General features: G+C 38.7%; 1 protein-coding gene across 1 annotated transcript in view; it reads right to left on the bottom strand.

Annotated features, from left to right (window-relative positions):
* The window catches only part of UGGT2 (UDP-glucose glycoprotein glucosyltransferase 2), a 287,143-nt gene that overhangs the window by 189,892 nt on the left and 79,456 nt on the right, over positions 1-17,795 (bottom strand). Inside the window, exon 6 of the mRNA XM_004463565.5 lies at positions 2,947-3,043. Coding sequence (XP_004463622.2) covers positions 2,947-3,043 — 97 coding nt within the window. The remainder of the gene's footprint in view (positions 1-2,946; positions 3,044-17,795) is intronic.

Below are 17,795 nucleotides of genomic sequence, written 5' to 3'. Positions count from 1 at the left end.
CCCCTCCCCCAGTTGTCTGCTCTCTGCGTCCATTCATTAAGTGTGCTTCTGTGACCCCTTCTATCCTTATCAGAGGCACCGGGAATCTGTGTTTCTTTTTGTTGCGTCATCTTGTTGTGTCAGCTCTCTGTGTGTGCAGCACCATTCTTGGGCAGACTGCATTTTCTTTTGCGCTGGGCGTCTGTCTCCTTATGGGGTGCACTCCTTGCACGTGGGGCTCCCCTATGCCGGGGACACCCCTGCGTGGCAGAGCACTCCTTGTCCGCATCAGCACTGCGCATGGGTCAGCTCCACACGGGTCAAGGAGGCCCGGGGTTTGAACTGCGGACCTCCCATATGGTAGGTGAATGCCCTATCCATTGGGCCAAGTCAGCTTCCCACTGGGTTTATTTCTAAAGCAAGGCTGGAGTACCCAATCTCTTAATAATCTCTGGTAACTTTAAAGATAAGCAAGCAATCTTTTAGGAAGACACCAAATCTCTTGGCTTCAAAGTAAGCATATAGTATTTTGTAGTCATTTCTCTTCCCTTCTCCTTTACTTACCAAATAATTTACAGTGTGTTAAATCATGTATGTGGAGTATTTTGGAATTATAAGGATTTGTGAACCCTCACAGCATGGGGTTGCTCTCTCACTCTCAGGTGTATTAGAGAGGCCCAGCTCATCAATTACACTTTCTCCCTTCTTACTTTTCAGAAGTTCTGAATCTCTAGCATTATGACTAAATTCATGGGTGGTTTAGTGTAGCGTTCCTTTACCTCCCTTTCATTCATTCATTGGCTAGACATTTCTCTACTGCCTACTATGATGACTGATATCTACTGGGATATACAACAGGAAGAAACAAAAACACAAACCTTGCTTGGTGGAAAGGAAGAGAGGCAAATAAACAGTTTTAATAGTGTGTAGAGAGCTTTTCTATGTAGTACAGTCATACAATGGAATATATTATTCAGCCCTAAAAAGGAATGAAGTCCTAATGTATGCTGCAATGTGGATGAACCTTGAAGAGATCATGTTGAGTGAAGTAAGCCAGACCAAAAAAAAAAACAACCCCAGAAAACCAAACAATATATGATCTTGCTTACATGAAATACCTAGAAGAAGCAAACTTCATAGAGACAAAGGGTGGTTTATAGGTTGCCTGGGTTAGGAAGACAGGAAGGAAGAGGGAGTTACAGTTTAATGGGTGAGTAGTTTCTGTCTGAGGTGATGATAAGCAGGGGGAGGGATGATAGCACAATACTGTGAATATAATTCACTCAAATGTGGTTAAAATGGAAAATTTCATGCTTTTTATCACTTACTACAATAAAATATTTTTTTAAAAAGGTGCAGGAATGTACAGAATATAGAAAAGGGGAAACCATCTCTTTACAGAGCAGGAAGACAGGCAGCAATCTGAGGTACTAACATCTATATATTTAAGACCTAAAAGGGGAGAAGGACATAAGATGAAAGAGGTAGGAGAAGGGTAGAAGGTTTGCAAGCAGTTAAGAAGAGCATATACTAAAAGATCAAAGTACTAGAGGTCATAAAGGCTTGGCAGAGCACAGAGGCATCCAGGAAGGGTAATATTATTCTGTATAATTTAGTACTGCAGGACCACACTGTACAAATGAGACAGCACTGAGTGAGAGTGATAAGGCAGAAAGAGGCCAGACTTTTAAAAGTTTTGTTAGCTATGCTACAGTATTTTGAATTTATATGGGAGGTTGCAAGGATCTAATAAAGTATTTTAACACTGGAGTTACAAAGTCAGACTTCAGTCACAAGAAATTTATTACAAAAGCACTGTGGAGAAGAGAATGATCAATCTATTTTTGGTGGGGTTGGGAACTGAGGTCATTGAGGATGAAAGATCAAAGAGAAGGCCAGTTAGAAGTCTGATACACACGTATGCAGAGAAAATGAGAACTGAACTAGAGGAGTGGAGAAGAGGAGATAATTCCAAATACATGGACAAGGCTGACTTGACAGAATTTAGTACATAATCTGTAATATAGACAATATATTCATGACTACCTGACTTTCAAGAAAAGTCTAAGGACAACTAGAAAATGCTTTATTTTGCTATCATGACTATTATATTAAATTATAAAGCATTGTAAAGCTACATATAAGCTCTATAAAATCTAGGCATTTTTACTATACATTTTAGTAATTCATTAACAAAAAGTATTTAAATTACAGTAATACAGAATTTATTTGAAGCACACTCAGTAGAAGCAGAGAGAGCTAAGTCTATGATGAAGGCAGGGCATCCATGCCCAGGTCCTGAATAGAAAAACAAAGTTGAAGTAGGAGCGACATATGAATGAATGAATTAAAAACTCTTAACCAAGGCTCAAATGACCAGTTAACACAAGACTTCCATAATAATTGTTCTGAGCAATTCTTTAGTTTATAAAACTATGGATGGATATCTGTTTATAGATCAAAAATCTAATCACCTACCACATCTAAACAAATACTTCTCCCATTCTCCTCCAAAAAAAAAAGCATCCTGAATTTATTATAAACAAATACTTCAAAGTTTCCTAAGCCAATATGTAATCAGTGGGTGACAAGTTTATTAAGATACTGATATCCTTAGGGTCTATGGTGGCTAGGCAGACCATGGGCCACTCTGACCTCCTTAGGCAGTCACATCTAGCCATAAGCAGCCTTATTTAGTACTTCAGTTTGCTTTACATATAATTTTTATGTGTTGCTGAAAATGGTTATAAGCAAATAATATACTGGTTCCTATTTTATAAAGTTCTTGAGAACACAGTAATATTAAGCACAGTGTATTTCATTTAGTTTAAAATAAATTCCACACTAAGGAACACATTCACCCAGTCTCAAGCCATCGATACATTTATTTATTACATTTATTAAAAAACAGAAGTAGGTAAGTCTCCATATTTTCATTCTGTTCAAGTACAGAGATAGAAAACTTACCTTTAACTTGGGTATCATCCAACGCTTTGTATTCTGTACTCTTAATTGCTAGCTCTACACCATAGCCAGATAAGTACATTTTCCGTGAGTTTGGTTTCTGTTCAAACACATTTTATAAGAGGAGAAAATATTTAGTCAAACAATCTTCTTGTAAATTCAATATGATTAGTGTATTAGAATATTAGGGTAGATTGCTAAAGTTGAAGTTTTTAATCAGTAAGAAATATTATTTGGTGAACATTTACACTCTTTCTACATACTCTATCAGGGAACGAGAATTTGGTTAATAACCACTTTTGAAAATCTGCTCATGACTACTATTTGAATTACTATACTATGAAAAAAAAATCTGATCTTTTTCTGGTAACATAACTTTCCCCATTTCTTCCATGAGTTGTTAATTAAAAGAGGGTCCACTACTGTCAGTTTTCAACAAAACTATACTCATTTGGGTACCTCCACAAGATCTGCTAAACAAGCAAATGTTATTCATTTGTTAGTTGTCTAGATGTAGGATAAATAGAGTGTTGGCAAGAGCAAATACTGGAAAGTAGAGGCAAAGGATACATAATATCAGTGTTCTTACAAACTCCTCACATTTTTCTCTGTGGTTCTCAAAAATTAAAATGTTCTGAATGTCACAACCATCTAAAATGTGGTTGTCTGAAATATTTAAGATCAAAATTTTGGTAGCTAATTTTGTTCATAATATAAGGGCAAATATAAAATATTCTATAGATTACTCCATCAACCAAGACAAGTCACCAAATTTTTCAAAACTTAGCAATCTGTTCCTTCTAAATTCAGGACTGAAATTTTCATCAGTTGGGCCTTGAACCAGTACCATTTGGAATATTATTTCAGAAGTTAGGAAACCAATTAAATCTAGTATTTGGCAAACTCCCTTGAAGATGCTACAATATGTGTCTTAGCTTAATTCAGGTTTACACATGGGCAGTTTGTAATCCTAAGCATTACATAGGAAGAGCATAGAGAGCAGAAAGGAGAGCCTTAATAGTTTATTTCTCTTGTCATCCTCCTCTTTTCTCCCTAACCTTCTTTCCCAGTGTTAAAACTAAGTACAGAATCAGTGTGACTATTTCCCAGCCTGCTCCATTTCCAAATAAGATGATGTAAAAAAAAAACTAGGTTCACATATGCACACAAGTATTTAACACCGCTGCCTTAATTTAATTTGCTAATTTCTCAGGCACATGCTATGATGAGAGATAGCATGTATAAACTGTTATTTATAATTACAGTAATTGGGGAAAGCTAAACATCTTTTAAAGAGTTTTCTACTTCATAGCATTTAATTTTTAAATATTTTTATAATGTCCATTCACATTTACTTTCTCAGTGTGAAAATATATTAATTTAAATTTTGAATTGTAGCTTAAGTTTGAATTTGCATACCAAAATGCTCACATGCTAAATTAAATGGTGAGAAAAATCTTTCTTACATTTTTCTATTAACTCCCCACAAAAGACATCTTTTCAAAAGGTAGCATCTACATAAATCTATTTTTATTACAATTACATGTTGGTTAAATTTATCATATAAATATTTCAAATGTACAATAAGTCAGTCATTAAACAGAAGGCTATAATTTGATGTGAGAAAACAACCAGATAATTGGCTAGCATGATTTCACAAAAGCATATTTAATGGTCACATTCTCCAAAGAATAACTTTAGCACTGATTCTCAATAGATGTGCACTCTTCCATAGGAAGGACATATCAGAATCTTTGAGGGATAAACATATCTCTCCCATTCCTATTTTATTTCGATCTCATCTCTACCTCACCCACAGGAGAATCACAGCCTTAAGTTTCCACTGCTATTGACAGGAATGTACCTATCCCTCTGGCAAACGGAGTGGAAAAAGAGATAGAGAATCACCGGTTGAAGGGAATTAGAATGTTCTGTGTATTTTGTGTTGTAGTAAAATACATAAAAAGTTAAAATTTAACCACTTCAAAGTCCATAAATCAGTGGCACTAAATGCATACACAATGCTGTGCAACTACCACCACTTTTTTCGTAAGCATCCCAAACAGAAATCTGTGCCCATTAAGCAGGCTCTCCATATTCCTCCCTCCTTCAAGATTCTGGCAACAGTCATCTGATGTATCTATGGATTTGCCTATTCTAGTTATTTCATATAAACGGAATCACACAATGGTCTTTTGTTATCTTACTACTTTCACTTAGCATAATACTGAAACAACGAAGGTGCATCCACGTTGTAGCATATAGCACTTCATTCTTTTTTGGGGCTGAATATTATTTCATGATATCAATATACCACATTTTGGTCCATGCATCAGGTGATAAATATTTGGGCTCTCTTTACCTTTTGACCTTTGTGAATAGTGCTGCTATGAATACTCATGTATAATTTTTCAAACATGTTTTCAATTCTTTTAGATATATTCCCAGGAGTTGAATTTCTGGGTCATATGGTAATTCTATCTTACACTTTTAGAGGAAAGACCAAATTGTTTTGCACAGTGGTTGCACTGTTTTACATTTGCATGAGCTATGTATTCTAATTTCTCCAGATCTTCCCCAACACCTGTACTTTTCCATTTTCGTTGCTGTTGTTATGACTATCTTAGAAGGTGTGAAGTAATATGTTACTGTTGGCTTGTTGTTCTTTTTTTACTTTTTTTGGTATAAGTTGTAAGTTTACAGAAAAATAATGCAGAGTTCCCATATACCCCAATTAACATTTTGCGTAAGTGTGGTACCTTTGTTAAAATTGATGAAAGAATATTATAATAATTGTATTAATTATAGTCCATAGTTTACATTAGTGTTCACTGTTTACACTGTACAGTCCTATGGATGCCTTTTAAAAAAATTTTTGTAACATATACGCAATCTAGAATTTCCTCCTTTAACCACATTCAGATCTATAATTCAGTGGTCTTAATTATATACACAATATTGAGTTACCATTACCATTATCCATTACCAAAACTTTCCCATCATTCCAAACAGAAATTCTGTACCAATTAAGCATTAACTCCCCATTGCCTACCCTACCATGGCCTTTAGAAATTCATTCTACTTTCTAACTATATGAATTTGCTTATTCTAATTAGTGCATATCAGTGAGATCATACAATATTTGTGATTTTGTCTGGCTTCTTTCATTCAGCATGAAGGCATCAAGGTTCATCTGTCCCATGTATCAGAACTTCATTCCTCTTCACAGCTGAAGAATATTCCACTGAATGTATATACCACATTTTGTTTACCAGCTCATCTGTTGATGGACATTTGGGGTGCTTCCATCTTTCCACAATTGTGAATAGTGCCACTATTAACATCAGTGTGCATGTCACTGGGTTTTTGGTTTGTATTTCCCTGAGGACTAATGACAACGAGCATCTTTTGAAGAGTTTACTGGCCATTTGTCTATCTTCTTGGAGTAATGTCTAATTCAAGTACTTTGCCAATTTTTGGATTGTCTTTTAGTAGTCAAGTTGTAAAAATTATGTTTTCGGGATACTAGACCTTTACCAAATATATATGATTTACAACCATTTTCTCCCATTCTGTGGGTCATTTTTCACCCTTTTGTGTCTTTTGAAGAATAAAAGTTAACTTTGATGTGGTTCAGTTATCTAGATTTTTCTTTTCTTGCTTGTACTTTTGCCATAATATCTTAAAAACTGTTGCATATTCAAGGTCTTTAAAATTTATCCTTATATTTCCTTTTAAGACTTTATGGTTTTAGTTCTTATATTTAGTTACCTAGCCATTTTGAATGTTGTAAAATGACCACATACATTTTTGTATGTGGTGAGAGTCCAACTTTTTTTTTGTACATGGGGTAACTAGTTGCCCCAGCATTTGTTGAAGAAACTATTCTTTCCCTATTAGTATGGGATTATTTCTGGACACTGTATTCTACTCCATTGATCTCCATGTCTATCCTTATGCCAGTACCACACTGTTTTGATAATTGTACCTTTGGAGTAAGTTTTGAAATCAGGAAGTATGAGTCCTCCAACTTTGTTCTTCTTTTTAAAGTTTGTTTTGGCTATTTTGGGACCTTTGAGTTTATAGAAGAATTTTAAGTGGGCTTTCTACTTCTGAAAAAAAAGGCCATCCAGTTTTGATAGAGATTTCACTGAATCTGTAGATAGCTTTGGGGAATAATACTGACATCTTAACAATATTAAGTCATGAAATGTCTTTCTATTTGTTAGAAAGAAATCTTCTGGAAGAAAATAAGGCTCACCCGATTGTGGAGAAGAAAAGAATTTATTCTCAATCTTGCAAGAAGGGGCACACAACCAGAAAACGTGGCTGGCGCACCGAATAAAGAAAAGTGACACAATTCATACCCCTAAACCTAGCACACAAGCCCTTCCTCTGTTTCTCCATAGGTTGGATACTTCAGAAGTTACAGCCTATCCGAGAAGACCTAACTTTCCCATGCAAAAGGTTGTGATTAACCACTTCCCCCATCACATTCCAACCCACTTTAGTTTTTACCTGCCCCCCTTTGCCAAATAAGGAATGGAATTTAGTGCTGAATTGGTATTGACTTAGCTCTTTCTTGGGCATTTTTTTTACTGCCTATAGGACTGGCTTAAGCTGGTTTCCTTTGTTGCTATTTAACCCAGGAGCGGGAGACTGAGGCAGTAGGCTGCCAGGTTACATTAATCAATATTTTCTTCCTTTATGTGAAAACTAAACTAATCTTTGTTTCTCACACCATTTATTTAGGTTTTCTTTATATTCTATCAGTAATGTTTTGCAGTTTTTAATGTACAAGTTTTGCTTCATCTTGGTTAAATTTATTCCTAAGTATTTTATTATTCTTGATGTTATTATTTTAAGTGGAATTCATTTCTCAGTTTCCTTTTTGGATTGCTCATTGGTCACTGCTAGTGTATATAAAAAAAACTGATTTTTTATATTGATGTGATGTCCTCCAACTTTGCTGAATTTATTTACTAGCTCTAACAGTCTATATTTTTGTAGGTTCTTTAAGATTTCCTATATATGATCATATAATTTGCCAAGAGAGATAGTTTTACTTCTACTTTTCTGTCCTTTTATTGCTTAAAGGCTCTGCCTAGAACTTCCGGTACAACGGCGAATTGTACTGGCAAAAGTAGGCTTCCTTGTCTTCTTCCAGATGTTGTGGAGAAATTTTCAGTCTTTCACTACTGAGTATGATTTCAATTATGGATTTTTGATAAATGCTCTTTACCATGTTGAAGAAGGTCCCTTGTGTCCCTAATTTTCTGAGTGTTTTACCAATGAAGGGTGCTGGATTTTGTCAAATACCTTTTCTGGATCAACTAAGATGATCATGTTTTTTCCTACATTCTATTAACGTGATGTATTACACTGGTTCACATATTTAAAAGAAATTTTGAGTTTACAAAAATATCATGCATATCATACAGGATTCCCATACATCACCCTAACACCAACACCTTACACTGTTGTGACACATTTGTTACAAATTATGAAAGAGTATCATCATAATATTACTGCTATCTATAGTCCATAGTTTATATTTGGTATATTTTCCCCACAAACTATTCTGTTAATAACACCATGTATTAGTATTGCATAGTTGTTATAGGTCATCAAAGAATGTTATTGTATTTGTACTGCTGACCAGTGTCAAACATCCATCACAAAATATACTGTATTATATGGTCCCCTGCCTTAAACAATCTATTCAGAGTATACACTCATTGGCTCTCAGTTTCATCACAGAGTTATGCTGTTATCATCTCAGTCCATTTTGTAATGTTTCCATTACTCCAAAAGGAAGGATCCTTTCATACTGTCTTATACCCCCCCATTGTTGACCCTTAGCATTGATATAGTACCTTTTTTGCCATTGCTGCTAAGATTTATATTAACAAGAGACTATAAATTACATTAATTAGATTTTATCCCATATATTGCCACATAACACCATGTAATAGAGGAACACTCTTGTAGTTGTACTAATAATCACATTCCTCATCCACCACAAAAATTGCTGTATTCTACAGTGCCTAGATTAGCCTCCAGCTTTCTTTCAATTGATATAAACCTCCCTAAACCACCTCTTTCAGCCAAAATCACATTTATAAATTAGCAGTTAAACTCATTACAATGTCTTACAATCAACGTTTTCTACACATTTACAATCAACCTTATTAAACACTATATATCCATTCAGCATTAGCTCCCCCTTCTCAATCAACATTCTATCTCTTAGTATCCTATATTCTATAGTTTAATTCCATGAAATTACTTAACTGTATTTACTTCATATTAGTGAGACTATACAATAGTTGTCCTTTTGTGTTTGGCTTATTTCACTCAACATAACGTTTTCAAGGTTCAATCACATTGTCATATGCATCCTGGCTTTATTTCTTCTTACAGCTTTATAGTACTCCATCATATATATACACCACATTTAGTTTATCCATCCGTTATGGGCACTTGGGTTCTTTCGATTTCTGACAATTGTGAATAATGCCTCTATGAAAACTGGTATGCAAATGGCTGTTCCCGTCCTTCCTTTCAGTTCTTCTGAATACATTCCTAGTAGCAAGACTGACAGATCATAAGGCAGCTCTGTATTTAGCCTCCTGGGAAACCACCACATTACCTTCCACAGCGGCTGCACCATTTTACATTCCCAGCAACAGTAAAGGAGTGTTCTTATTTCTCCTTATGCCCTCCAGCACCTGCAGTTTTCTGGTTTTCAATAATGTCATTCTGTAAGTCATGAAATGATATCTCATTGTAGTTTTTTTGATCTGCATTTTCCTAATAGCTAGTGATGTTGAGCATCTTTTCATGTACTTTTGACCATTTGTATTTCCAACTTGGAAAAATGTCAAGTCTTTTGCCAATTTTTTAATTGGGTTGCTTGCCACTGTTTTCTTTCATTGAGTAGGCTGCCTTTTCACCTTCTTAATAAAGGCATTTGATGTAAAAAACTGTTTAATTCTGAGGAGTTTCATTTATCTATTTTTTCTTCTGCTACTCGTGCTTTGGGTATAAGGTTTAAGAAAACAGCACCTACCAAAAGATCTTGGAGATGTTTCCTTACATTTTCTTTCAGAAGTTTTATTGTTACAGCTTTTATAATTAGGTCTTTGATACATTTCTTTTTAGCATATTTTTTAATTTTTTAAAAAAGATACTTAGATTACATAAATGCTACAAAAAAATATAAGGGATTCCCATATGCCCTGCTCCCTACCCCTCCCACATTTCCCCACATTAACAACATCCTTCATTAGTGCGATACATTTGTTACAATTGATGAACACATTTTGGAGCAATGCCACTAAGCATGGATTAAAGTTTACATTGTAGTTTACACTCTCTTCAGCACAATTTTTTAAGTTTTGGCCAAGATATATAAGGCCTGTATCTGCCATTGTAATGTCATTCCGGACAATTCCCAAGTCCCGAAAATGCCCCCATATTACCTGTTTTTCCCTCTCCTGCCCTCCAGTGGCCACTGCCTCCACATCAATGACATAAGTTATCCCATTGCTAGAATCACAGTAAATTTATAGTAGAATACCAGTAAGTCTACTCTAGTCCTTCATTCATTCCCCAGTCCTGAGGATTCTGGGATGATAATGCCCAATCCACCTCTTAGAAGGGGCTTGGATTCCATAGGATAGATGGATGGGACGATCTTGCTTGCAGTTGTAGACTCTCTCTGTTCCTCAGGAAGGTCACTGTTCATCAATCTCTCCTTGTTAGTTGTCCTGGACGAGTCCAATGAACTGGAGAGTAGCTGTTGCAACTCTGTTGAGATTCAGGGCCCAGCTGGTACATGGACAGCCCAAAGATTTAAGTCTCTTGGACATAAAATTATCAACTCTAGTACTAAATATAGGTTCAAATAGAAGGGTCAGAAGAGCAATGTGCAAGGAAACCACAATTGAGTCCAACTCTGTCACACTAGGGAGCATAAATTTCAAAGTAAGGTCCGCTGGCAGGGTGCCAAACTCCTGAGCTGACTGCCTTGCCTATAGTGTCTGGACGTTTCCAGAGCCCTCAGGAGCCCCACTATTTATTGGCAGTCAATGAGATCCTGCTAAGACATGCATTTAAGCGCAACCTCTGGAATGATTTCTTGAATCACTTCGAAGTCTCGTAGTCATAAAAATTCATTTGTCTTTACCCTTTTCACCTTTTGGTCAAGGTCTTTTCTCTGTTGGATTGCTAGCTGGTGCATGGTAGTAATCCTTCAGTGCCAGCAGGGCTCATCCCCAGGAGTTATGTCCCATGTTGGTGGTGCTGGGGGAAAGCATTTATATGCTGATTTTAGCTTAGAAAGAGGCCATATTTGAGCAACAAGGAGGCTTTCAGGAGTTAACTCTTAGGCACCCTATAATACTAGATTAATTTTCAATTTCAAAAGTAAAGGTTCATTACTACAGTCATCAATATCAAGGGCCTGTCAATGGACTATTCTCCTTCACTAATCACTGCCCCTGTACTTGGGGGATTCTTGCTCTTCCATTAGAGAATATGGCAGAGTTCCCCAGGATGGGAATTTAATATTCTTTTGGTTATTGTGTGAATCTCCTCCCACTACTAACTCAGGGTCAAAGGTTTGCCTGTGTTTTTCCTGAAGGTTCTGAAAATCCTGTCTGGATCCCCAGCCGCTCTGCTTGACTTTACATAACATCTCAACGTGCGGCCTCCAAACCCACACCATGAAGAATTTTGTTCTCCTCTTCGTCTTCTTCCATTGCATCCATGGAGAAACATATGTTATGAAGTTCCAAATCAGAGAAACCATCGCCACTGCACATCAGGTAAAAAATCTTCCAATTGGCAGCTTCTCCTGCCCTACTCCTGCGCCCACCTGCCATGGCCCCCTCATTATACCGATACAACCTACCTCCATCACACTGAAATTAGGGCCTTATGCCTGCTTTCCCCATCAACAAACCTTAAATTACTGCACACAATACGATTACAATAAAATCTATGGAGGATGCCCTTACAATTCTTGCTTGCTAAATAAACCCTTGCTCTGTAATGGTTACCAAAAACCCCCCATCAACCCACAATGCCTATTCTACTATTCCCTCGCCAATAACACCGCATATGTAGTCATCCGAAACCCCGAGGACCCAATATGGGCCTTAGGAGTTGAAGCGGCACTATATAATGGCTGGTGCTCTCGTCCCTCAGGCTTCCTAAAAATATACTGACAACTCGCTCTTTACAATATATCCAAACTACTCCCACAAACAAAACAAAAAATCTTGCAAGCTGAAGAAAATCTAAAAGAAACTCTCAACTTATACCGCCCTAAGTCTCAGGGCGATGACTCTCTTACTTGGATTCAAATCCTCAATAAAACGCTTGCCTTCCTCAATGCCTCTGGCATCTTTCCCTCCCCCTCCACTGCTTCCTTTGCACTGTCCTCAACCGCCCATTGTTGGCTGCTGTACCTTTACCTCCCAACAATTTATCCCTTACCAACACCTCCTCCAGAGAGCCCCCCATATCTAATATTCCACTGTGGAAAGCAGACAATATTGCTTCCTTCCCCACAAGACAGAACAACCCCTCCACCCCCATGCACCACAAACCTAACCCTTCCACAAAACACCTGTGCACCACCCGGCTACCACTTCTGGTGCAACCACACCCTAATCACCTGCCCAAATTCCACTATTCCAGGACCCTGAATACTTGTTACTATCACCCCGCAACTCACCCTATATGAACAGGGAGAGCTGCAAATTCTGCTTGCCCCCACAAAACAGAAAAGAGCTGCTTTCCTCCCCATACTGGTGGGACCAGGTTTTGCCACCTCTGTAGCGGGAGCTGCAGTTGGCACTGGCGCATTAAGCCACTCCATAATTTCCACCCAACAATTTTCAGACCAACTAAACACCATAATCCAAGCCACTGCAGATTCTCCCAATGCTCTGCAAAACCAATTAACCTCCCTGGCCCAAGTAACCCTTCAAAACCTTAGATCTAATTATAGCTGAAAAGGGAGGAACTTGTCTCTTCCTCCGAGAGGAATGTTGCTACTATATAAATAGCTCTGTCACAGTGGAATGAAACATTGAGAAGTTACATAAGCTACGCGAAGAATTAACAAAACACCAAGCAAACCAAAACTCGTTTTACAACTGGTTCTCCTCCCCTCTCATGACATGGATTGCCCCCATACTCAGCCCCCTCATATTAATCATTTTTCTTCTCCTTAAAGCACCCTGTCTTATCAAATTCTTCCAGAAGAAACTACAAGACAAAAACTAACCTTTTTTCAATTACAGCTTGCTCCTTATCAACGGCTCCTGCAAGCAGATCCCCAAAATGACACCCCCTTATGAACATCCCATGCCCAAAACTTGCCCTACCTAAAGTGAACGTATAGTCATACGTCCACCGCTCAAAGCTTGGTAGCCCCCAACTAAGGTCTGATGGTCAGTGAGCTTGGCCGGTAGCCAATGACGGATAAGATCCTCAGAGGAGGGCAACCTAAGACAGGCACAGTCACCTTGACATAAGTCACCTCGACTTGCCTAAAAACAAAAGGGAGGAATTGTGGGAATTCCCCACATGGGAAAGTCCCTAACGGAAGATGGCGCCTAGAGCTATCAAAATGGCGCCTGAGGCAAACGGCGCGACAGTAAACTGCGTGAAAGTAACAAAAGAGTGCCTGGGGCAATGACCCAGCCCCTTTCCAGGAAAAGGCAACTGAAACCGAGCGAGAACAGATCCAATAAGGGCACAGCAACCAGCACTAGAGCTCTGACGTGCGACTCACTTCACTCAATATCATCCAATCAACCTTTTACACGATCCTTCAAAAAGAGTATAAAATAGCCTCCCCCCTTTCAATAAACGGACTTGCTTTCTCCCATTAAGCAGTCTCCGGAGTCTCTTTGCTGTGTGGTTGCTGTGTGGTTGCTGTGTGGCATGTGTAATACCTCCATGGTCTGTCCCCTCTCCCAAGAGCCTCCGCCCTATGAGGTTGGAGTACCTGGGGGAGCATCCAAGACAAAGTGACTAACCTCGGCGCTCATTGCTGCGGGCAGCATGGCGCGCTAAGCGGCTATGGGAGCAATGACAATTGCAACAAACCTGAAAATATTTATATGCCTTATAGGTACACCCCAGGTGAACCTCCTCCCACGTATCCCCCATCACTGAGACCACACACCAATGATTCTCCCATCACAGTTGTAACCCTTCCATGATAAAAAAAAGTTCTTCAAAAATGAAACCATCAAAATAGCCAAATACAATAAGAAAATGAAATAATAATTTTTAAAATAAACATGAAAAATTTAAATAGATTTGGAATAAAAAATGAGAAAAATATTCAAAAAACTTTTTGACATTGTCTTTTATCACTTTTCGAGATCTTTTATCTTGTACATACAGTAAGATTTTCTTCTGTTTATTTCCCCAGTGTCTTATTTTTTTCATTTTGTCTTCAAAGAAGCTTTAGGTTACAGAAAGTCACGGACAGAATATAGGGGATTCCCATATTTCCAACATCTTCCTCCTTTTCCTTTTCCCTTGTCCCCTACTAATAACATTTCACATGTGGATGGTACATTTCTTACAACTGATGTACAAATATTGAAACATTGCTACTAACCATGGTCAATGATTTACATTATAGTTTACATTTAGGACTATACATTTTTATAAATTTTGATGAAATTTAACATGGTCTGTATCCATCATTGCAAGATCATGTAGAACACTTCCATAGCCCCCAAAATGCTCCATGTTCCATCTATTTTATTTCTCCCTCCCTCTCCCCTCAGGACCCATGGCAATCAACAAGTTTCACTCCTTGAAGAACAAGACTCATAGTCACTTGCAACAACTTTTAGGGCTTGACATACAGCCCTGTTCTCCCCTACGAAGCACTGCATATGCTCTTGAGAGACTACGTCCCTCTATTCAAGAATACAGCAGGACTCCCCAAGATGGGAATCCAACACCTTCCGACTATGACAAGATGAACTCCCACACATTCCCAAGAGGCCTGCCTGAGGTGCGACCTGTACAGCATTTCCTCCACATCCAATACCCTAAACCAATAACCCTCTCCTGTCATATTTGCCAAAAGAACATTCCCAACATTGTAGTTTCAACCACATACCTGCTAATTCCCAGAATTCACGTGCTCCCTCCCGCAACCTTTTGCCCACTCACAATGTGGGTCTTCACCCATCAACACAACACACTAAAACAAAATTATCACTTTCACATTCTCTAGAAGACTGGCCCAGGGGTGCCCCATCCCAAATGTCAGCTACTCAACACCCCAAACCAGTAACCCTTCCCTGTCATATTGCCAAGAGAGCTTTTCCAACATTGTAGTTTCAACTACCAATCCCCAGTATTCACCCACTCCCTCCCCCAGCCCCTCCCCCAGTTCCATGGATCATCCAACCCAGTCCCCCCACCCTACCCCACAACAAAGCAGCAATGCCCAACCCAACAGCATCACTACACCACTATCATGCCCATCCAACTGCACAACTACACCTTTCCACCTTACCATAGATTTTGCCCCTATGGGCATTGGCTCACAATCTTTTTCTTCCTTTTTATCTCCTATAAACATATCTTCTAGACACTAGCTCTGTGAGTTTGCCAAATTTGCTTAATTCATATCACTGACATTAAGTAATATTTGTCTTTCAGTACCTGGCTTGCTTCACCCAACATAGGGTTTTCAAGATTCATCCATGTTAATACTGCATTCCTTCTTAAACTGAGTAATATTCCATTGTATATATATATACCACAATTTGTCTATCTGTTCATCTGTTGATGGACATTTGAGTTTTCCAACTTTTAGCAATAGGGAATAATGCTACTAGGAGCATTGGTGTGCATATATCTCTTTGTGTCCCTGCTTTCAATTCTTCTGGGTATATAGTTTTGGATCATATGGCAGTTCTATAGTTAGCTTCCTGAGGAACCGCCAAACTGTCCTCCACAATGGCTACACCATTCTACATTCCCATCAGCAGGGAATAAGGGTTCCCATTTCTCCTCTCCAACACTTGTAGTTCTTTGTTTTTTAATAGCCGCTAGTATAATGGGTGTAGGATGATATCTCACTGTAGTTTTGATTTGCATTTCCCTAATAGCTAGTGACACTGAACATCATTTCATGTACTTTTTAGCCAGCTATATTTCTTCTTTGGAGAAGTGTTTATTCAAATCACTTGCCCTTTTGTAAAAATGGGTTGTCTTTTTATTTTTGAGGTGTAGGATTTCTTTATATATGCTGGATATTAGGCTCCTATCAGATACATGGATACCAAATATTTTCTCCCATTGAATAGGCTACCTTTTCACTGAAACTCCTTTGGGGTGCAAAAGTTTTTCATTTTGAAAAGATCCCATTTATCTATTTTTTCTTTCATTGCTCCTGCTTTGGTTGTAAAGTTCATGAAACCACTTTCTAATACAAGATCTGTAGACACTTCCCTATGTTATCTTCCAAAGTCTTTATGGTCTTAACTTTTATATTTAGATCTTTGATCCATTTTGAATTAATTTTTGTATAAGGTATGAGATGGTGTTCCTCTCTCATTCTTTGGGATATGGATATCCAGTTCTCCAAGCACCATTTGCTGAAGAGGCCATTCTCTCCCAGTTGAACAGGCTTGGTGGCCTTTTCAAGTATCAGCTGACTGTATACCCGAGGATCTATATCAAATATCTATATTTGGCTCCCTTGGTCAGTATGTCTCTTCTTGTGTCAATACCGTGCAGTTTTAACCACTGTTGTTTTGTAATTTTTTTTTAAAAGAATTATTATTTTTATTTATTACGCCCACCCCTTGTTGTTTGCACTCACTGTACTCTCTGTGTCTGCTTGTCTTCTCTTTAGGAGGATCTGGGAACCGAACCTGGCAGCTCCCATGTGGTGGGAGAGACATACTTGATGGCTTGAGCTACTTCAGCTCCCTGCTTTACTGTATCTCCCATTCGCCCTCCTCTTTGTGTCTCCTTGTTGTGTCATCTTGTTGTGTCAGCTCACCACACCGGTCCATCGCACCAGCTCACTCCCTTGCTCGTCCTCTCCAGAAGGCACCAGAAACCGAAGCCAGGACCTCCCATGTGGTAGATGGGAGCTTAATGACATAAGCCACATCTGCTTTTCTGTAGTATGTTATTTTTTTAGCAATATTTTCCCCCTCCCCCCTGAACTGCCATGCTGTTTTTGCTGTGTCCATTTGCAGTGTGATCTTCTATATCTATTTCTTTTTGTCTTCTCTTCTTGTTTCTTTTCTCCTCTAGGATTCACTGGGATTTGATCCTGGGGACCTCTGATTGGAGAGAGTCTCCCTGTCACCTACGCCACCTCAGTTCCTGGTTTCTGCTGCAATTCACCTTGACTTTCCCCTTTGTCTCTCTTTTGTTGCATCACCATCTTGCTGCATAACTCACCTGTGTGGGCACTGGCTCACTGCATGGGCACTGGCTCACTGCACGGGCACTTGGCTTGCCATGCGGACACTCAGCTTGCTGTGCGGGTACTGCGTGGGCACTCACATGGGCACTCAGCTCACTGTGCGGGTACTCAGCTTGCTGCGTAGACACTCACACAGGTGCTTAGCTTGACATGTGGGCACTCAGCTCACCATGTGAGCACTGGCTTGCCACACAGGCGTGCTTTCTCTTTTTCTTCTTTAGCAGGATACCCCAGGGATCAAACCTAGGTCCTCCCATATGGTGGGTGGAAGCCCTATCACTTGAGCCACATCCTCTTCCCTGTAGTATGTTTTAAAGTCAGGTAGTGTGACTCCTTCATTTTATTTTTATTTTCC

This window comes from Dasypus novemcinctus, chromosome 15 (assembly GCF_030445035.2).
Source record: "Dasypus novemcinctus isolate mDasNov1 chromosome 15, mDasNov1.1.hap2, whole genome shotgun sequence".
Classification (NCBI taxonomy): domain Eukaryota; kingdom Metazoa; phylum Chordata; class Mammalia; order Cingulata; family Dasypodidae; genus Dasypus; species Dasypus novemcinctus.
Note: the sequence above shows the minus strand (reverse complement) of the source record. Positions and strands in the feature narration are given on the sequence as shown.